Genomic DNA, 21220 nt, shown 5'->3' with positions numbered 1-21220 from the left:
TGTGCAGGAGGCCATGGAGACTCTGCAGCTGAGAACACAGGGTAAGGAAAGGCATTCCGTCAGTGGGAGGTGGACCAGAAAATACGTGCTTGTGGATGCTCTGGCAGAGAGACGGAGAGACCCAGGCCACATACACAGAAACAGTAACTAACACTCACAGAGAGCCCTCAGCCAGATATGCAGACAGAGGGCTGGGTGAGGGGGCCGCCAGGAGGAACTGGCTGGGGCCACAGCAGGCGGCCAGGCCAGGCCCCCCTGGGGCACCAAGAAACCCCCACAGAGCATCTGCAATGTGAGTGCATGAAGCCAGGATGAGCTGTTTAGGGTTTCCAGGTTGGACTGGGGGATCCAGGGTATCCACCAAAGTCGGGGCCTCTACGCCGCAGCTCCTCCAGGTACACGACCTTCTTGCGGACAACACAGCCGGCGCTATAGCCTGCGGGTCAAGCTCATGTCAGCACCTGCCAGGGAGGCCCCCTTGCCGAGCCTCTGCCACCCATACCCATGGTGTCCCATGGCCCTGACCCATTCGAGGTGGCTCCAGGGGCTGCAGGTGGATGATGTCACCCTTGTGGAAGGCCAGCAGCACTGGGTCTTCAGGTAGGAAGTTCCTCACTGCGACCACGTAGTCCGAGTCCTGGGTTAGCCAGGGGCAGGGTGAGTGGCTGCAGTCCCATCCCCCTCCTCCCAGAGGACTGGGGCCACTCCCCCGCTCCTCTTTTTTTTTTTAAATGTTTTTATTTTATTTTTTTTTTTATTTATGATAGTCACAGAGAGAGAGAGAGAGAGAGAGGCAGAGACACAGGCAGAGGGAGAAGCAGGCTCCATGCAGCGGGAGCCCGACGTGGGATTCAATCCTGGGTCTCCAGGATCACGCCCTGGGCCAAAGGCGGGTGCCAAACCGCTGTGCCACCCAGGGATCCCCCCCCCCGCTCCTCTTTTCCACAGGTATTCCACCCTGACTCATGGGAAAGGGGACATTCCCTAGGTGAGAGAGGGAAGAATGTTATGGGAGTCAAAGGGATGGCCTTGTAAAGGGCTGGAGGCTGGAATCCGATGAACACAGGTGGACATCAGCACACATATGGGGCTTACCCATCCACTCCCTCACCAAAGCTTCCTTGCTGAGGCCTGAGGGCTGCCCAGTCCACGTGTGCACATGCACACACACGCACACACCCATACTTCTCAGGGAGGCGTGGCTGGTGTGTAAATGACACAGGGGAACCCTGTTTTCCATCCCTGGTCCCTTGAGGAGGGACCTCCCCTGTAGAAGGACCCTGACCTTCTTCAGTTCCAGGATGAAGTCGTCGACCAGGGTCTTGACCTGATGAGCTCGGGCTGAGAAAAGGATGACCTTCTCGCTGGCCAAGTTGAACTCCAACATGTTCTGGGAGGGAATGGTCACAAACAGGATGTCCGCAAAGCTGGAGAATGGGAAAGTGGCATGAAGGCAGGGCTCCTTGGCCAGAGGGCACCTTCCTCCCTACCTGGCCTGCTCCTCTGCTCCTGCCCTGGACCATTCCCAAAGCCCAGCCCCACCTGAGTGCCCTGCCGCCTGCCACAGGGACCTGGGAGCCTGCCCAGCCTCCGTACCCCATCCTGCCTGTGGCCCTGGCTCATTTCCTATCACCCGTGAACCGACACTCCAGCCCTCACTACCCTTGGCCTTGCTCTACTTTTTTTTCCTTTGTCTCTTAATGCAACCTCCCAGATCTTGCCCGCACATATCTATCTCCTTCACCCACTGACCAAATTCTCTGCCTCTTTCAAAACAAGGAGCTTTCCCGCAACCAAGGAATGAGGTTCTATTCTTGTTCTTGTGTGACAGAGGACAAAAGGGGCTGCTGGCAGGGGAGGGGTCCAAGGACTCAGGGAGGTCTTATGCCAGGACACGCTTTCCATTCCTGGCTGTACAACAAAACTCGGCTGTATAACAAATCTCAGCTGTTCACAACACAGACACCCCCACTGTGCAGTGAGCTCTGGGAGGGCAAGGCTGGGGTGTAGTCTAAGAGGCAGGCCAGGGTTGTAGCTCATCTGCTTCCTGGCTATGTGACCTGAGACAAGCAACTTCTCTCACTGAGCCTCAGTTTCCCCATCTGTAAAACGAACTTGCTTAAAGGGCTCAGCAGAGAGCCTGGCACATCACAGGCACTCAGCAATCAGCTGGGGAGAGTCGGTGAGGAGATGCTACTGCCCGGCATGCCCACGCCCAGCTAACCCCATTCTCACCTGCCCGCCCGCTGCTCACCTGTATGTGCGCAGGACCTGCAGCTGCCCGCCAGCCTCCCGGCTGCCCTTGCCCATCCTTACGAGCTTGATGCCCATGTGGGACACAGCCAGGATCTGCACGCCAGTGCCCACACTGCCCTGGGGTGGAGATAAGGGACAATTGAGAGTCTTCTAGCCTCTTCCCTGGAGTACCTGGGTGAGCGGGGGCCGGCAGGGCACTCGCACCGTGGCAGGGAAGAGGCGGGAGAAGTAGAGCTCCCAGCTGTCACGTGCAGTGCTGACCACGGCCCGCTTCACGCTCTCCGGTGCCAGGGGCCGCTGTGTGTCCAGCTGGTTCTGGGCTGAGGGATGCAGATCGGGTCAGAACCCTCTCTCCCCTCTACTGCCAGCCCACATTGCAGGGAGGAAGGCTGACACCCAGCAGGAAGGTACTGGAACAGGGCGATCTCCATGTCTACACTGGGAAACCACAACTAGGGCCCACACAGTGTATTAGGCAAAACTGAACTCAGACTGGCAGCCTGGCCCTGGAAGAGGCCAGAAGTAGAGCAGGGAGGGCTGTATGGGAGGTGAATGGGGCTGGGTTTGTCAGCCCCAATCTCCTTCTGAGAAGGCCTGGCCCGGTTCTAGCTGGCTGCCCCATCCGTGTCCCTTCCCATCCCCTGTGGTACCAAACAGGGCCTTCATCTTCAGCCTCTCGTCCTCGGAGATGCGCAGGCAGGCCTCAGAGAGTGTGTCGTGGAGGATCTGTGGGAATGAGCCATGATGCAGGTGGCTTGTGAGACTCCCCCAGCTGGGAACCCAGGCTGGACTGTTCCAGTGTGAGTGGAGACATGGAGGGTCCTATTTTCATAGCAGTGGGGTCATCTGTGTGAATCAGATCTCATTTACAAAGGCCCCTCTCCTTTATCTTCTCTTCCACAACCCATGCCGCCCTTCCTGGACAGTAGCTTCCTCCTCTACATACTGGGGCTGGGATTTGACTTCTGAGTCCCATCTAGCTCAAACTGTGTGTCTGGTTAAATCAAATTGTGGGCTTGTCCGTAAGGGTGGGAAGTTCAGAACAGCTCCCCATCCTCACTATGGTCAAGGACCCTAAATCCAAGAGTATAGAAACAAGATTTGCAGAAGGCTAGTCTATGCACCCATTGCCCAGATAAGCACACTGAGGCAGAAAGGAAAGAGTAGACCTCACCTGCCGGAACAAGAGGTCTAGCTGCACAGGGTGGCTGTAGGTGTCCTTGGGGTAAAACACCTGTGGGATTGGGGCTCCAGTGAGTCCCTTTGGGCAGTCCTCTCACTTTGCTTCCTACCCTGCAGATAAAGTGGGCTCCGGGGATCCCTGGGTGGCGCAGCGGTTTGGCGCCTGCCTTTGGCCCAGGGCGCGATCCTGGAGACCCGGGATCGAATCCCACATCGGGCTCCCGGTGCATGGAGCCTGCTTCTCCCTCTGCCTGTGTCTCTGCCTCTCTCTCTCTCTCTGTGTGTGACTATCATAAATAAATAAAAAAAAAAATAAAGTGGGCTCCGTACCACCTGGGCCCCTGGCTTCTGACTCCACTGTGTAGCTTAGACCAGGGTCTAGCTGGCCCCACCCTAGCCCCACCCCCCTCCCTGCCCACACTCCGAGAGGTGGCTCCACCCCATGCATCCCTCCTTTGGTTTCAGCCTGGCCAGGTACCTCTTTGCGCAAGAAGATCCGCCAGGGGGCGTCCTGGTAGCCATAGAAGTTGGCGTTCACCAGGCGGTGCAGCTGTGTCTGCAGAGGTTCCTCAGGGGGCTCCAGAGACCGCGAAGGCGGCACTGGGAAGCACAGTGAGTGAAAGAGGCAGGGCCAATGAGGAAGGGGATTGGGGGCGACCTCTTGTCAGGGAAGGGGCTGGGGCTGGGGCTAAGTGGTCTCCCACAACCCTGGCTGCAGACACACCAATCACAGGGGCACACACGCACAATCATACAATGACTCAATCTTTCACTTAATGCATATATAGATCATATATAGATAGTGTATGCAGCAGGTCTGTGTTAGAGCCTGGGGGTGGGTGCCATGCTGAGCAGTATAGACAAGGCATCTGCCCTTGTGTTGACAGTCTCATGATAGGTGTGGGTAGAACAGACAATTAAATGTTCTGGGCCTTTCTTTCTCCACCCCAAAGGCTCAAAGATCTCAGTTCTAGGAGCTGGGATGGAAAGAGAACTGGGCTACTTAGGAAAGTCTAGGGGCTGGTCTTTGAGAGTCCTTCCATCCATCTCTGCGACCCGGCTCACTTCTCTGAGATGATATTGAGCCAAGACCTGAATGATGAGGAGGGCCAGACATGCAAAGATCTCTTGGGGAAGAGCATTCTAGGTACAGCAAGTACCTAGCAAGGCCCTGAAGTAGGAGTGGGCTTGCTGTGTTCCAGGAAGAGAGTGTGCCAAGGGGAGAATGGGGGGGGGGGAGGATGAGGTTGGGGAGGTGGGCAGATCATGCGGGGTTTCAGAGACCATACTGAGAAGTCTAGAGTTCATCCTAGGAGTCATGGGAGAGTTTGTGGCAGGGACATGATGTGAACTGATTTATAACTTCTAAGATACACTGTGGTTACCATGAGGCAGAGGACACAGAGATTATGGTTCCAATTGTGAGGCCAGAAGGGTTGTTTTTTTTTTTTTAAGATTTTATTTATTTATTCATGAGAGACACAGAGAGAGGCAGAGACACAGGCAGAGGGAGAAGCAGGCTCCCTGAGGGGAGCCTGATGTGGGACTTGATCCCAAAACCCTGGGATTGTGCCCTGAGCCAAAGGCAGATACTCAACCACTGAGCCATCCAGTGCCCCCTGAGGGCTGAGTTTATAATCCCGGTCTGACACTTTTGAGCTGTGTGATCTTGAGCAAGTCACTTAACCTCTCTGTGTTTGTTTTCCCATCTGCAACACCTAGACAAACATGGTACTTCCTTGAAGGATTTTAGTGAGGATGTAGCAAGGCCAGAGTGGGTGTGGCCTGAAGTCACTGTTAGTTAAGTGCTGATATACTTACACAAATGTCCACACAGTATGTCCACATGGCTCAGGGACACAGACACACACATGCCACTGACACATAGACCAGGACTCACCTGCACTCACACAGACTTACTCACATGCTTGGACAGCAGCCCTCTGCCCCTCCCTTCCTCCCTTCCTCCCTCCTAGCCCCTCACCTGGAGTGGGTCCCGTGGATGGCCTTGGGGTGCTGGTCACTGGTTTCACCAAGGCCACAGCCTCTCTGGGCACCTGTCCGCCCAAAAAAGAGAGTGCTCAGGGGGTCATGGGGGGTCCCCAGGGAGGGGACAGGGTCTGGGGCAGCAGCAGGGTCATAGCTGACAGGGGCAGCTGGTTTCTGAGGCTCTCCAACACCCCACTTTGTCTTTTGTCTTGTCTGGGCCCAGCCCAAATCTGCCCCTCACCTGGCTGCCAGATGCTGCTGCTGGGTGGCTCATCTGCCCTTTGAGGATCATCAGGGCCTCCTCGTGAGGGTCTGGCCGCTTCACAAACACCTTTCCACCATCCTTCCTGGTGGATTGCATAGGAATTTCTTCTTCCCAGCCACAGAGTTCTAGAATAGGGAACTTTTTCCTCCACCCCCATCTCTATCATCATACATGAAAACCCAGAGAGGATTATAGACTGGTCTGAGGTCACACAGCACAACCTAGAGCATGGTCTGGGCCTTTCTTTCTCCACCCCAAGGGCTCATCTGGATCTTCTGCATAAAAAAACTCACTCCCTGAAGGTTGCTGGGCAGGGAGCACCCAGCTGGTGGCCACTCAGGTGTGGTGAGGAGGCCACTGGCCCAGAGGGCTGGGGTGGGGGCAGAGCTGACCTGAGGGCCTCGGGCCGGCCTCCCCGGGGTGGCTGCTGGTACTGCCTCACGATGTTCTTGATCTGCTGTGTGGGCTGAGGGAAGTGCTCCGAGTTGAGGGTTGAATACCGGACTAGATCCGGGCAGGGCGAAGCTGTGGGTGAGGGATAGGGGTAGGGAACAAAGTAAGGCCACAGTTGGTGTGAGGAGGGGACAGCTACATGCCCAATCCCGCCCACCCCCGCTGGGATAGGACACTCACTGGTTTCTGGACAAACCCGGTCCTGAGCTAGAATGGGGGCAGCCACAGGCTTGGTGGGGGGTCTTGGGGCCTTGGCCAGAGGGGCTGGGGCCAAAGGCTTTGGAGCAGAGCGCAGGAGCACAGGCTTGGCCGGGGGTCCAGTGCCCACAAACTTGGGCTGTGCCTCTGGCGCTAGGGGTTTCTGCAGAGAATGAAGAGTAGAGTATGCTTCCTGGGACACACTGGCCTATTCTCGGGGACCCTGTGTTTGCTCAGGATGGGCTTGAGGCCACTACCCCAGAGAGGCATGGTGAGACCCTGGAGTAGCACAGTGCTCAGCTGGGTAGGCCAGGCTCACCTCTGGAGGCAAGGGCCTTGGGGTGGGACCCAGCGGCTGCTGCTGGAGTGCCATGGCCTGTAGGGTCATCTCCCGGGCCTGGGAAGAGGTGGTGGTGGGGGTGACCAGGCAGGCCTGCACTCAGGGCACCTCCCACAGCCCAGCTAGCACTCACCAGTAGGACGGCCTGTTTGTGGATGAAGGCTTGCTGCAGAGCCAGTGTGGAGGCATCCAGGCCTGGGACTGCGGGGAGCCATGTCAGAGGGCATGGATCCCAAGGGGCAGGACATGGGGGGAAGTGGGGATTCCCTAGCTAACCCCCACCCTGTGGCTGTCTCAGTCCCAACGGGCCAGTGGCTGCCTCCATTCTGCCCCTGAGAACAAGGAGGAGGGCCCCCTCCCCTCGCCTACCCTGGAACCACTCTAGGGGCAGGCACTGACTTGGCTTTGGCTTTGGCTTTGGCTCTGGAGGCCTCCTGGGGGGGTCTTCAGTGCTGCTGCTGCCGCTTCCACCAGGCTGGCCTCCCCCTTTCATGCGGTAGGCAATGGCTGTTGGCTTCTCCAGGTCCTGGGGGCAGTAGGTGGCTCAAGTATCTGCCTCACTGCCATACTCCCGAGGTTCCAAGGCAACGGGCATCTGACACCAGCCACCTCCTCTGTCCCCGGGGCCCCACATCAGCCTAGTGTCTGCTTTATGCCCAGCTTCTGCTCATGTAGCATCCCAGTCAATACCCCACCAGCCCTGCAAATCCACCCAATCCACCCCCTCTCACAGATGAGTAAACAGGTTCAAAGAGGAGCTGTGCCCTGCTCAGGGCTGCACATCATGCCATGGAGGGACTCCTGGGACTTTCCAGAATGAGCAAGGGTACCTGATGGGGCTGGCTTCTACCCCAGGTGGAGGAAGGGCCTTGGACCTTTAGCCGTGGGTGGTTCTGGGATCAGCCAGGAGCATCTCTAGCCATGAGCGCACCCTCAACCTTTGCCTGGCCCCCAGCAGAGACCTAGGCCCATGCTACCCCCTGGCCCTGGCTGCAAGAGGCTCCTGCATCTCCTGTGGGTGTGTGACTAGATATGTACATGCAGTCCCAGTTTTCTGCCAACACCCTGCCCCGTCCCTACCGCGTCCCCGTAGGACAGCACGGGGTCGAAGAGGCTGTCCAGGTAGCAGTCCAGTCCCCTGTGGGGCACCGAGGGTTCTCCCAGGCTGTCTGAGTCTGGGGGGTGAGGGGGAGCCAGATACAAAACCAAGTTGTTTTCTCCTGCTGATCACCCCACATGGCCCCCAGGATCCCACCCGACCAGAGACAGTGGCCCCTCCTGGTTGGCCTCGATGGGTGGCTGTCCCTCTCTGGGCCCTGTTCTCCCCGTTTGTACCGTCCTCGTTGTGGCTGCAGTACCCGTCGGAGTCAGCCACTCTGGGCACGCATCCCTGGGTCTGGGGCCTGGTGGGTGTGTCCTCATCTGAGTCCCAGCTGTTCCCAAACAACCTGTAGGGAAGGGGAACATGGAGCGGCTGACCGCCTGAGAGATGATAGCCCTCCCAGAATGACCCCACTATCATTACCATGATCTCCTCTGGGCTCTGAAAATGGGTGGCTCTTTCCTTTTAAAGGTGGGACCCCGGGGTGTCTGGCTGGCCCACTCAGCGGAGCGTCTGACTCTTGATCTTGGGGTTGTGAGTTTGAGTCCCACACCAGGTGCAGAGGTCACTTAAAGCTTAGGTTTGGAACTCAGCTCTGAACCAACAGCTGGGAGGAAAGCCTCATGCAAGGGGAGACCAAGTGCCTGAAGGGTCCAGGTAGCCACCTACACTCTCGGGCCTCCCCTGCCAGCCATGGGCCCTTCTGCACCCACGATGAAGTAAGACTTCTGTCTCGGGAAGTTCCTGAGCAGCTCTAGGTCTGACACCAGGTCCAGCACGTAGTCGTGGCCTGCCAGCTCGGCCCACTGGACCCCATTCTTCATGGCCACTGTCCAGCCCCGCCAGCCATCTGCCAGCCCCCTGGTGAGAGCACATGGAGGGACAGAAGTGAGGGATGGAACCAACAGGTATTGCCTGGAGAAACCCTGGAATATGAGCCAGCCCCCAAGCATGACCAGAGTGGACCCTGTGTATGTATGTGTTGGGGGGTCTGGTCTCCCACCTCTCCCCCTCCCTCCTTCCCAGGTACCCGAGGGCATGCTGGGGCGGGGATTATTCCAGGAGCCAACCTGTGCCTCAGAATGTCTCCAGCCACCTCTTCCCCCGTGCTCCAGGAATGTACTGGGCAGGAGAACTGGTCACCTGGGACAGCGGCGGGTGCTGGGCTCAGTCCTGCTACTCCCCCGCCCGCACACACTCTTAGGCTTCCCCACTCTTGTCCCATCCCTGTGCCCTTCTGTGAGGCAGAGAGGGAGGAGGGAAGGCAGTGCGTGGTGGGGAAAGGACAGCTCACCATTGAAGCAGCCCACATCCAGTGCCATGCTGGCCTTCTCCTGGGTTGCTATCCACTCAAGCTGGGTCGGGGGGAAGGTGCGGGCAGCCCCAGAGCCCTGCTGTTGGGCCCGGCCCATGGCCTGCATGAGGCGGTGTTGACACACAGCCTGGAAGCCATTCTGCCCATAATCGGACACAAACCTGATGGATAGGAGTTGAAACCAGGATGAAGAGTGATCTGTGGCAAGCCCACGATAGAGGAGGATTCTAAGTCTAGTCTGAGCCCAGAGCTCTATGGTGAAGCTGAGAAGGCCCGAGCTCTGAGGCTAGCTCGGAAGGGTCCCAAGCTATAGTCCAGAGCTCTGGGATGATACTGGAGGGGTCCTGGGAGAGCCCAGAGGTTCAGGACTAAACTCAAAGGGCCTCAGGTTAGCCCCAGAGTTCTGAGGCTAGACTAAAAAAATCTCAGACGATCCCAGAGTCCTAGGACTAAGCTGAAAGGGTCCCAGGCTAGCCAAAGGTATCTTAAGCCAACAAAGGTCCAAGGACATGCCAAAGAGGTCCAGGGAAGGTCCACCAAAGCTTGTTGGAGCAAAATGTCATTGACAAGGTAGGGGTTGCAGCAAGATGTGGGCAAGAATTCAGACTCTGGAAGACTTGGCTTTCAATGCCTTCACCAAGCCTCCCAGGGGATCATCTGGCCCCTCCGAGCCTGCCTCCAATTTCTCCTCTACACAAGTGATGCCGTGAGGGTTCAGCTTGGCCCAGGGCCAACAAAACTGATCCCCTCCAAGGGCAGGTACTCCACATGCCCGGCTCCCTGGCTCCCTGGCTCCCTTTCTGCTGCTGGAGCAGCAATGGAGTAGCCCCTCGGTGGCGGTCGCAAGAGGGAACCCAGAGCTGTGCCACTGCAAGCCCAGAAAGGAAGGCAGTGGCCCTAACCTGTTGCCACAGATTCACAAGACTGACCCACTGAGCTGCCTACCTACTGCGCATGGCCCAGGTGAAGCTCTACATGCTCTGAGGCTCACAGCCACCCTGTAAGGTGGTCTTGTTACCAATCCTAATTTACAGATGAGGAAAGAGACTCAGAGAAGGGCAGTGAGTTGCCCCAGGTCACACAGCAGGTGAGTATCAGAGCTGGGATTTGCACACAGGGCTTGCCTGAGCTCAAAGCATCCTTCTCACCCAGCAGGGGGATGTTTTTTTTTTTTTAAGATTTTATTTATTTATTCATAGACACATAGAGAGAGGCAGAGACCCAGGCAGAGGGAGAGGGAGAAGCAGGCTCCACGCAGGAAGCCCGACGTGGGACTCGATCCCAGGTCTCCAGGATCACACCCCAGGCTGCAGGCAGCACCAAACCGCTGCGCCACCAGGGCTGCCCCCAGCAGGGGGATGTTATCACTGTCATTTTCAGTATCATCAAGATGCTGGCATTCTGAAGGTTGAGCTGGGGTTTGAACCCAGACTGTCTTGCATTCAGAGTCTATACTCCTAACCACCTGGCTCTACTGCCACGACATGAGAGATGAGTGCCTTTTCCCCAAATTCCCTATGCCCTGGTCTTGCCATCCTCTGAGCTTTGCAAGTCCTTTATCCAGTTTACCTGAGCCCTACCCTCCATAGTAAACACCTGCCCTTGTTTCTTGTTCTGAGACTGGTGGAGACAGAGAACGGACCCTAACAGGCCCTCACGCCTGAGCTTCCAAGCATAGAGACCTCACTCCTGGCCTGACCTCTGACATCCCCCCGGGGCCTCAGGCCCGCATCATTGTTCTCAGCCCTGGCCCTGCCGGGTTCCACTCACTTGAGCAGGTACTTGCTGAGGCGCGAGGAAGGTGCGAAGCCGCTGAGGCATGTAGCCAATAAGAGCCAACCCCGCTCGGCATTGTGGGAGCTGGGGTTACGCCACACCTGGTTGGCCAGCTGTGCCAAGATCTCATCCCGGAGCTCGGGCACCGCCAGCCCCTTCTGCACAATGTAGTTCCCAAAGACGTTTTCCTGGGCACCATACAGGTGAGGGTCGCCCATGAAACGCAGGATCTAGATCACAAACAGACTCTCCTGGGCCTCTTGGAAGGTTGTTTGGGCCAGGGCCCCATCCCCAACATGCACCCCTCTCTCGACCTTCCCATGAGTCCCAGGAAAGCCCATGTAACAGCCCCCCCCCATGTTACACTGTAATTGCCATGTCCTGTGCCAAATGACCAGGCGGTTCATGCTAACTATGAGAAAACTCAAGATCCAAAGCATACTGACTTTTCTCTCCTGATCAAGAACCTTCCACTAGCGCTCTCCAAACAGCCCTAGCCCCTCCCTGCATCTCTGGCCTCCATCCCTCACCTCCTTCTCCATCCAGGCCCCAAGAAAGCACTTTTTAAACATTCATATCTGACCACTCCCTCCCATGGAAGCACCCTCCTTGGCTCCCTGGGGCCCTTAGAATAAAATCCAAGGCAGACAAGTCTCCGGCCCCTGCCCTTCTGACTTCCTTTAATTGATGTGTTTTGACTACATCAACTTTTTCTTCTCTCGGTGACTTCTCCATCTGTCCTGGCTGGCAGATTCTAACTCCTTCCAAACTAGCTCAAATGCTCCACCCCACCCCCATCCCCTGCCAACAGGAAGCCCTCTTTGATTCTGTCCAGAGGTGGTTTAGGAACCTAATTAGACTTCCCAGCCTCCATGTCGAACCTCTGTCCATGGAGTAGTCAGGTCTGCTCTGCCTCCCCTCCTCAGACTAGGAAGCCCTCGAGGAGGGGACCTGGATCTATTCATGGTGTCCCTGGGAAGCTCCGTGGAGACTCTGGGGCAGCCTCTTTGCCAGGAAGACGGCTGGGAGAAGAAAGCCTCTCAACCCTCAAACCCTAGTCCAGAGAGGAGCCCTGATTCCATGCCCTTCCTCGCCCATAAGTCTTTCCTCCAAAGAAGAAGGCTGGGCTTAATGGTCTGGGTTAGTGGAGGACCCAGGAGGGCAGGTCAAGAGGCTTCATGGCTATAACTTCAAAGGTGGCCTGGGCGGACCCTTACCAACTTGAAGACGCTCACAGCTTCTGCATGGCACTCTACTGGCAGCCGTGTGAGGGGTGTCCTCAGGGGCAGTGTCAGCATCCCGAAGGCAGGTTCCTGCGGGCACAGGGCAGGGGCGTGGGGACAGAGCTGGGACTCCTGGGTACATTTGGATCCACTTCTCTGAGCCAGGCAGGGACATGAGAGCCAGTGAGGTAAGGGCTCCTTTCCCCAGAGTGTGGATGGGGACACTGAAGCCTGAAGAGAGGCAGACACTGGCCCTCAGTTCACTGGTGGTGGAGGCCACCTGAGCCCCCTGGAGACCCTCTTCCTGGAGAGCCCGAAATGAAAGCAGGGATGAGGTACTTGGCAAATGGCCACTTCCTAAGTCCCTGGGGGCCTTCCATGTCTGTCTGGCCCTCCTCTGGAGCCCCTGGACTCCTCATGACCCGGCAAGTCAAGGGCTCTGGGTATGAGCCCATGCCACAGGGCATGGCCAGGACCCTGCCCCAGGCTGACAACAGTGCCTGCTGACCAGGGCTGCTTGGGTTCATGCCAGCCTTTACCTTAAAGTGGCATCGGACAAACTTGGCCATGGGGTAGTTATTGATATCAAGGGGCAGCGTGACACGGGGCTCGGCCTGGAGCCGGGGAGTCCGCACAGGGGCCACCCGGGGTCCCCGGGCTGCTCTGAGGCCTGTGGAGAGAGGGGGGTGTGAGGTGCCAGACTCTGTGCCTGCCCACCCCTTCCCCACACCGCCCTGCATTGACGTACCCGCCACTGCTTGCAGGAGTCCCGCCAACTCAGCGGGCACCTCCAGGTGCCCCACGGCCACCACCTCCCGCTTGCTCAGTTCCTGCGGGGACCATGCAGCGTGAGGGGCGGCCCTTCCACAACTCCCACCTGGCGGCCTCCCCTCTGGTCCCTGCTGCCACCCAGAGCCCACACCCACCTCCAGCTCCCGGAGCCGGGCCTCCTCCACCCGCAGCCTCCGCTCTGCCCTCAGCTGCAGGAGAGCAGATGGTCAAGGCGGGGGCAGGAGAACGGTGGGCAGAGGCGACGGCAGGCCCCAGCCAGGCCCCGGGGGCAGCCCGAGCCAACCCACGGGAGGTGGCTGGCAAGAGAAGCAAAGGGGGCAACTGGCCCCCCTACAGGCAGCAAAGAGGGCACAAAGCTCTGGCCAGAGAAACAGAGAGGCACGGGAGAAAGAGCGAGAAAGAGAGGCAAGAGGCGGAGGAAGTAATACTTCAGGACAGGAAAAGACCCCCAGGAGGATTTCTGCAGTCGCCCAGAGACACGGGGTGGACTCCCCTCCTGTCATGCCACAGAGCCTTCAGTGGAGGCCAGGTGGGTCTTCAAGGCTCTGTGGACTACCCTTGTCTTTCTGGGGGTGGGTTTATACAACGGGCCAACACTGGCATTAAGGTAAGAGTAAAACCATATCCGGCGCTGCTCAGGCTGACAGATTCCATCACACCCAACTCCTGAAGGCCTCACTGTGAACCCGGCACAGGCTAAATCCTCCCCGTGCAGCATGTCCCTGAACCCCCACCCCCCAACCCCAGGGCTAGGCAGACAAAGTGAGGGTGGGGAAGGCCAAGTCCTGGCTGGTGAGTGGCAGAGTGGGGATTCAAACCCAAGACTGTCTGAGGTCAACAGTCTCCTCCTGGGGGCTAAGGGCCTCCTCCCTCTCCCTGCTGCCTGACTCCCCAGAGCAGGGGGAGCAACAGGTCCGCACCTTGAGGTAATGCCGGTGGTTTATATATGTGTGCACCAGGGACCGGAACTTCACCAGACTCCTCCTCATCTGCTGATACCGCTGCCTAGGGGTGGGAAGTAAAGAAGTGTCCTGGGGGCTGGGGAGGGCAGGGCGTAGGATCGCAGAGTGACCGAGGTGCAGAGATGCCCACGCCAACCAGGCTTGCGTATCACGGCCCATGACTCACTATACAAGCCCCATGGGGCTCAGAGAGGGGCAGTGACTCAGCCAAGGTCACACAGCAAATTAAGTGGCAGGTCCTGGAGGAAACTGCCTGGAGTGTGTACATCCCATCAGGTTGTAGTCCCAGGGCTCCCAGACCCGGGATGCAGGCTGGGGCCAGGGGGCAGGTGGGCAGGACATCCAAAAGCAGACAGAGTCCGGACACCCTTCCTGCAGAGAGGCCCTGACACTCAGCTCACACACCTCTGGGACAGGGAGCTTATACCCCAGTTCAGGCAAGGCCTCTTCAGAGGCACCAGCAAGTCCTGCCCTGCGTGGGTTGTACCTGGCCAGGTAGCCCCGGGCCCGGCTCTGCAGCAGGATGATCTTGCGGCGCAGGGAGCGGAACCGCTGCCGGATGAGGAAGCCGCGCAGGCAGCGCTGCAGCGTGAGGGCTGCCAGGTGCAGGACACGCTCCCGCATGCTCTCCAGCAGCTGGTGCAGGTGCTCCTTGAGGAACAGCTGAGGAGGGGAGGCGGGCCTTGAGGCATGGAGGGGCTGGCCTCCTCTGGGAGGCCTGGAGATACATAGACCAGATGGGCGGCCTCCTGGAGCTGGGGATGCGCTGAGCGTGGGGAGGCTGAAGGAGCAGTGATGGGGAGCCAGGCAGGGGGAAGCCCCCGAGCATAGGTCTGGAGTCAGGATGCACCTTCCGCTGACCGCTGACCAAGTCCACCATGCTGGTTCCGGGCCACTGCTCTCTGGCTGGGCCATTTCTCATTCCACAGGCTCCAGTTCTAAAGCTCCTGAACTCAGGGCTTCCCAGGGCCACACGTGAGGCGGGACTCACCTTGCTGACACCAACGCGGTACATATTTGGCATGACCGTGCACAGGCGGCTCAGCACCGACACACACATGTCCCCACTGGCCGGCAGGTTGTGTTTGAGGGCCACAAGACAGCGGTACCTGTGGTTTCGGTTGAATAAGACAGTTTACTGCCATCTGCTGGAAATTGTGCATAATAACTTAAAATTACTCCTTTGGAATCCGCCCCCTCCCCCCAAACATACACAATAAAACTAGGAAAAATAGCAGAATGAGAAGTACATCGCTATGTGACAGCTAGCGTAACGATCTCGCACAGCACACAACCGAGCAACTGTGCATGGCAGGCTTTGTCCTGCCTGGGTTCTGTATTCCTGGGGCCATGGGGGAGCTGGGTATGGAGCTGTGGAGCTCAGGAACCACCCTGACTGACATACCTGTCGATGAACACCTGGAAGGGCAGGCGCACTGGAAAGCCCTCCTTGCGGATTCGCACAGTCTCGAGCACCCCTGAATAGCGTAACTGTGCCATTACCACATCTGGCTCAAAGAGGCCTGGCTCCTGTAAGGAAGGCCCAGAAAAGGAGTTTGCATATGGGCCCAACCACAAATAGTCCCCACAGTGGGCTGGGCAGATGGAAGTCCAGAGAGGGACAGCCACTTGCAAGGTCACACAGCATGAGGAGGATCTGGCTCTCCCAGGGGCCTCAGCCATCACATACCTTCTTGTGGTTGGGCTTCAGGCAGCGTACAAACAAGGGGTTACACCTGCACAGGGGCGGAAGGAAGGCACTGTGAGGCCCCAGAGCAGGAGGTGCTGACCCCTGAGGGTCACAGAGTGGGTCAGAGGGGAGACTGGGTGCCCCCCCCACCTACATGCTCACCTCTCCATCTTTTCCACTAGATCCAGGAGCGACTGTTGGAACTTAGCGGCCACCGTGTGTGCCTTGTAGAGCCGAGTGACAGAGCTGCTCTTGCCCAGGCGCTGAGGGGTGGCCTGTGGGGCGTGGCTGGAGAAGAGGTGTGCCACCACCTGAGCAGGGGCGGGCAGCAGGCCAGGGCCACAGTCAAGGCACGAGAGACAGGAAGATGAGCAGGGGGCAGAGACAGAAACAAGGAAACAGGTTGGTGGGGTGGGGGGCGGGGACAACAAAAAGAGTTAAAAACAAAAAGAGTCCAATCTCCAAACCAGAGGGATCAGAAAACTAACCCACTAGACCCCGGCCCTCTCTGCAAGGCTGCTGTCCTCCTGGATCACATGCCTCTCAAGTTGGTGCTCAGCACCTTCCACGAGACCTGTCCCATGGTCGGGCTGGCTTTTTTTCTTCAATCTGACTGTGCACTTGGCCCTGAGGTGGCCTGTGACACACATCGTTGTGAACTCTGACCACGACCTCAGGAGGAGGGTGCCCATTGGACAGAGAAGAAGGTGGAGGCTCAGAGGATAGGGTGGGTGGCTAAGAACAACAGGGCCATTTGGGAGAACCGCTCAGTGGAGGGATAGGGTGGGCACGGCTAGGTGGCCAGGGCCAGGATGGGCCGGGGTGATCCAGAGGGGCCGGCCAGGGGCATGGCCCTTCATGGGGCAGGACCAGGAATGGGAGAAAGCCCAGAGCAAGGCCGACTCTGGGTTGGGATCAGGATCACAGCCTGGCTGCAGCCAGGGGGAGCCAGAGGCAGGACCAGATATCTGGGGCACTTCCGCATTTCCTGGACTGAGAGAGGGCCTGACAGCAAGCTGGGTGCTCTGGGGTGGGGACGGAGTGGCAGGAGGCCCGGCAGGCTCACCCGTGTCCGGCTCCGCACAAAGAGATCCAGCACATCCTGGCGCACCTGGTCATGGTTCTTGTCGAGGAACTTGTGCACCTGCAGGGGGGAACGGTGGGGCGGCTTGGGTAGGACCCCACACAGCCTGGGGGCACAGCCTATGCCAGTGTGCTTCAGCCTGCCTGCTCCCAGCCTCCTCCTTCCTCCCTACAGCAGGTCAGGGGCTCCCAGGCCCTGGGGACCCTGGCCCTGCCCCCCCTGGGCCTCTACCTCCCTATCTGGACCCTTCCTCCTGCCATAGTCCCCTCCCAATCCTCCGGGGAGGGGGGCACTAGCTCTAGCTTCACATGACTGTCTGGATCTTGGCCCCATCCTCAGTGAAAGATGCTATTTTGTGTCCTACAGATGAGGAAAACAAGGCCCAGGTGGGCACAGAAGCTTCGAATCCTGGCCTGAGACACCTCCAGGGCAGGAATGTGTCTGAGATAACTGAGTGACCCCATCACTACTAATAACAGCTACTCTTTAACATCCACCCCAGCCCTAGGCTTCCACACTTACATGAGATGGGCACTACCATGATCCCCATTTCGAGGACAAGATGGGCTCAGAGAGGTAAAGCAATTTGCCCAAGGTCACACAGCTGAGGATCAGCAGGCCCAGGACTAGAAGAGGTGGGAGTGTCTGCAGTCCCCGCTGTGCTTCTATCTCCAACTGCGGTGGCCCTGGAGGCTGGGTGGGCTGTCCTGGGTCTCACCTGGTAGGTGACTTTGCCTGCATAGTGCTTGATGGTGAACTCGGGCAGCGGCATCTTGGGTTTGGAGTAGAGCGGATTGGCGCCGTGGTGGTAATGGCACTTCTGCAGAAACGTGTGGTCTGTGGCCTAGAGGCAGGCAGGGGTCAGAGGATGGGCAGGGAACCCCGGCACCCTGCCCCTGGGCTTGTGACAAATCCTGCAGCCCTGTTTCCTGAAAAGCACAGGGGAGGAGCAAGTCACAGCTGCCTCTGACTGCCCACTGCCCTAGGTGGGGAAGCTTAAGTGGACGTCCCTACTTGTGTCTTCCAATCTGAGTTTGAGGTCCAACCTCAAGGTCACCTCCTCCAGGAAGCCTTCTGTGACTTCCCAAGCTGGTACCCCACTCTGGCAGCCCATTGCCCTCTAACCAGCCTCAGTCACCCTGGGTTGTGATCAGCAGGTTGGGTATTCTGAGCTCCTGTCCCCAGGCCAGAGCAGAGAAGAAGGCGGGACCCGGGCCTGATGAGGACATGAGGCTCAGAGATGTTGAGCGAGCAGACCAGGCTCACCCAGTGCCAATGGCTCACCTGGGGAAAGCAGCACTGGTCATCAAGGATGCGCAGAATGCCATAGGGCTTCAGAGAGATGAGGTTGATACATGGCTGATTGTCAGCAAAGGTGATCTCCCGCCAGTCTATCTGTTCCCGGATGTACTCCTCCTGTGGGTGTCAGGGGCTCAGCCTCCTGGCCCTGCCCAGGCCCCATCCACCCTACCTCCCAGGCTGGATCCACATGAAGGGGCCTGGCCGGGGCACCTCTGCTTGCATAGGAAGCTCATTCCATGGAGGGGCAACATGAACCATCTCTGAGCCTATTCCACCCTCCACCTGGGACAGCCCAGCAGAGCTTGGGATCCCCCAAGAGAGCTTTTCTTGGCTCAGCACCCAGCAGCTTCCCCATCCAGGGCACGGGCCTTTGAATGTGCTGGTTCCCTCCACTCCGCCTGACCACCTCCAATTTGCCTTTAAAGAGCCAGCATTTCCTGTCTGGCTCCAAGGAGGCCCACCAGCCAGACAGAAGGGCACAGGAGTGCTATGGGCATGGGAGTGCACACCTGCTCCTCCTGGAAGATGATCTTGTTGAAAAGGTACTGAAGGTTCTCGTTTGCATAGTTGATGCACAGCTGCTCGAAGCTGTTGAAGCTCAGGTCCTGCCAGGTGGGTGGTGAGGCTGGGCCTGCTCCCTCCTTGGCCAGCAGCCCAGGTGTCCCCACCCAAGACTCTGCTCACCGACCCCAGCCTCCCCGGGCCCTCCCTGCCTTCCATGGCCTCAGGGAGTGCTTGAGAGTGAGTGAAGGAGATAAGAGGCAATCAGGGGCAGATGACAGTGGATGCTGTAGGCAGAGAAGGGGAGAGGAGGCTTTAGGTCCCCTGTCCCTCATCCACCCGTACAGCCCTACCTCAAAGCCATAGATATCCAGGATGGCAATGGACAGTGTGTCCTGCCGCGGGGACACCAGTGCGTTGACCCGGGCGATGAGCCAGCTGAAGAGCAGCGCATACAACACCTTGGCGATGGCATCCCTGGGTCAGAGATGGTGCTGGGGCAGGTGGGCACATTGCCGGAGGCAGGGTGGGGGGTGAAGGGTGGGCAGGGCAGGCATTAGGGGCTCAGGCAGGGAGGAGCAAGGCCTCACCTGGCATCCACGGCACTCTCCACGGTTAAGGGGGTGAAGATCTTCTCTCGCATTGTCTCCTAGGGAGGGATGGGGCCCCTGAATGACAGCAGGCTGGCCACCACCTCCAGGAAGCCCCCCAGAGGATTAGGGAAGTTATGGGAAAGGGAGGGAGGTAGAATGATGGTGTGACTGGTCTCAGGCACACAGCTGGCCAGGGGCAGAACAGGACCCTCTCATCCCCCCTCTGCCTGGCTATGCTGGTGGGGGCAGGGCTGCTAGTCTAATGGGGGAGACAGAGGCATAAGCAGACAGACCCAGTGAGATCAGCCTTGGGAAGAGAAAAAGGGCCAGGGTGTAGGAGCCCAGGGCAGGTAACAGCTCACACTGGGGTCAGGGGTGGCTTCCTGGAGGGTGGGGTGATGCCTGCATTGGGCCTTTAAGCATGAGCAGGTGTGAAAAAGGGAGAACAATCGAGGCGCAAGGAGAAGCCTATGCTGTCCAAGCAGTGGCAGGAGGCTCTGATGGCCTACGGTGCCCAGGGACTCACAGTCACTTTGAATGTGATGGCCTTCTGCAGGCCCTCGGGAGAGATCTGCAGGAGCTCCGCCACAGCCTGGATCTCCCGGGCACTCACCACCGAGGCGGTCTCCTGCGCGTCTGTCTATGTAAACACCAACAGTGGCGTGTTTCAAACTAGATAACTGGGTTTAAAGCTTGTATAAAAAACGTAAGCTACAAAAACCAGGAAAATCCTGAGATAGAAGGGGAGTGAAGGGGGCCCCGTGAGATACTCAAACATGTTAGAGTTATAATAATTAAACCCCTGGGGGGAATTAAGGCCTCGGGGGGTACCTGGGGGGCTCAGTAGGTTAAGCATCTCTCTTGGGCTCAGGTCATAATCTCAGGGTCCTGGAATCGAGTCCCACATCCTGCTTCTCCCTCTGCCTCTGCCCCTCCTTCTGTCCTTGCCTGCACACACACACTCTCTTACAAATAAATAAATAAAATCTTTTAAAGAAAACAGTGTGGAGGGCAGCCCAGGTGGCTCAGCAGTTTAGCGCCGCCTTCAGCCCAGGGTGTGATCCTGGAGACCCGGGATCAAGTCCCACATCGGGCTCCCTGCATGGAGCCTGCTTCTCCCTCTGCCTGTGTCTCTGCCTCTCTCTCTCTGTGTGTGTGTGTGTGTGTCTCTCATGAATAAATAAAATCTTTAAAAAAAAAACAGTGTGGGGATAGAAACACAATACATAGATTAATGAAGCACAATAGGCAATCAGGAATTAGGCATAAATATGTGTGAGAATTTAGTGCATGAATTTAGTGCATGATTGTATATCTTGAATTACAGGATTAGCATAACTAAGTAACCATGTGGGAAAAAAGAAATTGGATTCCAACCTCACATCTTCCTGGGATAAATGCCTGGTGAGCCAAAGATTAAATGTTAACACACACACATCATAAAAAATTATGGGAGAAAGCTGTTACAATGTTAGAGAAATAACTGTCTCCAAAAGTGATTAAAAGTCTAAAATTTATATAAGAAATGATGCATAAATAAAATGCCTGAAAATCACTCTCAAAATCTACGTGGCAAAAAAACAAAACAAAATAGGACAAACCAGCAAGCAAAACACCAAAAAACTTGGATACAAATCAAAATAGAAATAATAAGCTAGAAAACATATTTGCAATTCACATCAGAGACAAAGGGTGGACTTCCTTCACATATATTAAAAACTCTCATACATGAATAAGAAAAAAAAGAGGAGCAACTCCAATGGTGGCTGGAGGGTCATGGGAGATAACAAATGATACATGCACAGCGTACCCCAAAAAGCAAATATAGATGGCTCCCAAGCTTTTGAGGAGATGACCTGCCTCCTGAGGGTGTCAGGGCCCCATGGGGGGCTATGGGCTCTCTCACCTCATACTTCTCGAAGTAGACATTGCCCAGGTGCAGAATGGATGCCAGGATGCGGAAGATGCTGTCCTGGTCCTCACCACTGAAGCCCAGCACCTCCATGGCAGCCAGGAGCCGGCGGAAGTCATCTGAGTCACTCTTCCCTGAGATCTCACAGTTCCCGCCCTGGGCAAGGGCAGGCACCAGGGGTCAGGGACCCTGGCCAGGCCCTCCAGCCCTGAGGCCCCAAGCAGGTGGTGCATGCCGGGCCCTGATCAAGTGCTTTACATGTGTTTGCTCGTCTAGTCCTCACAA

The 21220-nt window shown here is 57.4% G+C and overlaps 1 protein-coding gene across 1 annotated transcript in view; it reads right to left on the bottom strand.

Annotated features, from left to right (window-relative positions):
* Positions 1-21220, bottom strand: part of MYO15A (myosin XVA) — a 49716-nt gene that overhangs the window by 14915 nt on the left and 13581 nt on the right. Inside the window, exons 11-49 of the mRNA XM_055306436.1 lie at positions 20930-21091; positions 19550-19663; positions 19021-19079; positions 18784-18907; positions 18439-18534; positions 17912-18043; positions 17346-17471; positions 16610-16687; positions 15706-15854; positions 15544-15589; positions 15259-15383; positions 14845-14962; positions 14341-14516; positions 13812-13896; positions 13026-13079; positions 12848-12929; positions 12639-12769; positions 12094-12189; positions 10871-11106; positions 9080-9261; positions 8856-8928; positions 8455-8646; positions 7971-8131; positions 7764-7858; positions 7083-7209; positions 6817-6884; positions 6663-6740; positions 6326-6506; positions 6085-6217; positions 5669-5774; positions 5423-5495; positions 3917-4038; positions 3431-3490; positions 2907-2982; positions 2461-2576; positions 2255-2373; positions 1286-1427; positions 526-637; positions 362-436 (exon numbers count right to left, since the gene is read on the bottom strand). Coding sequence (XP_055162411.1) covers positions 362-436; positions 526-637; positions 1286-1427; positions 2255-2373; positions 2461-2576; positions 2907-2982; positions 3431-3490; positions 3917-4038; positions 5423-5495; positions 5669-5774; positions 6085-6217; positions 6326-6506; positions 6663-6740; positions 6817-6884; positions 7083-7209; positions 7764-7858; positions 7971-8131; positions 8455-8646; positions 8856-8928; positions 9080-9261; positions 10871-11106; positions 12094-12189; positions 12639-12769; positions 12848-12929; positions 13026-13079; positions 13812-13896; positions 14341-14516; positions 14845-14962; positions 15259-15383; positions 15544-15589; positions 15706-15854; positions 16610-16687; positions 17346-17471; positions 17912-18043; positions 18439-18534; positions 18784-18907; positions 19021-19079; positions 19550-19663; positions 20930-21091 — 4480 coding nt within the window. The remainder of the gene's footprint in view (positions 1-361; positions 437-525; positions 638-1285; positions 1428-2254; positions 2374-2460; positions 2577-2906; positions 2983-3430; positions 3491-3916; positions 4039-5422; positions 5496-5668; positions 5775-6084; positions 6218-6325; positions 6507-6662; positions 6741-6816; positions 6885-7082; positions 7210-7763; positions 7859-7970; positions 8132-8454; positions 8647-8855; positions 8929-9079; positions 9262-10870; positions 11107-12093; positions 12190-12638; positions 12770-12847; positions 12930-13025; positions 13080-13811; positions 13897-14340; positions 14517-14844; positions 14963-15258; positions 15384-15543; positions 15590-15705; positions 15855-16609; positions 16688-17345; positions 17472-17911; positions 18044-18438; positions 18535-18783; positions 18908-19020; positions 19080-19549; positions 19664-20929; positions 21092-21220) is intronic.

Source organism: Nyctereutes procyonoides, unplaced genomic scaffold, assembly GCF_905146905.1.
Source record: "Nyctereutes procyonoides isolate TBG_1078 unplaced genomic scaffold, NYPRO_anot_genome, whole genome shotgun sequence".
Taxonomy (NCBI): domain Eukaryota; kingdom Metazoa; phylum Chordata; class Mammalia; order Carnivora; family Canidae; genus Nyctereutes; species Nyctereutes procyonoides.
Note: the sequence above shows the minus strand (reverse complement) of the source record. Positions and strands in the feature narration are given on the sequence as shown.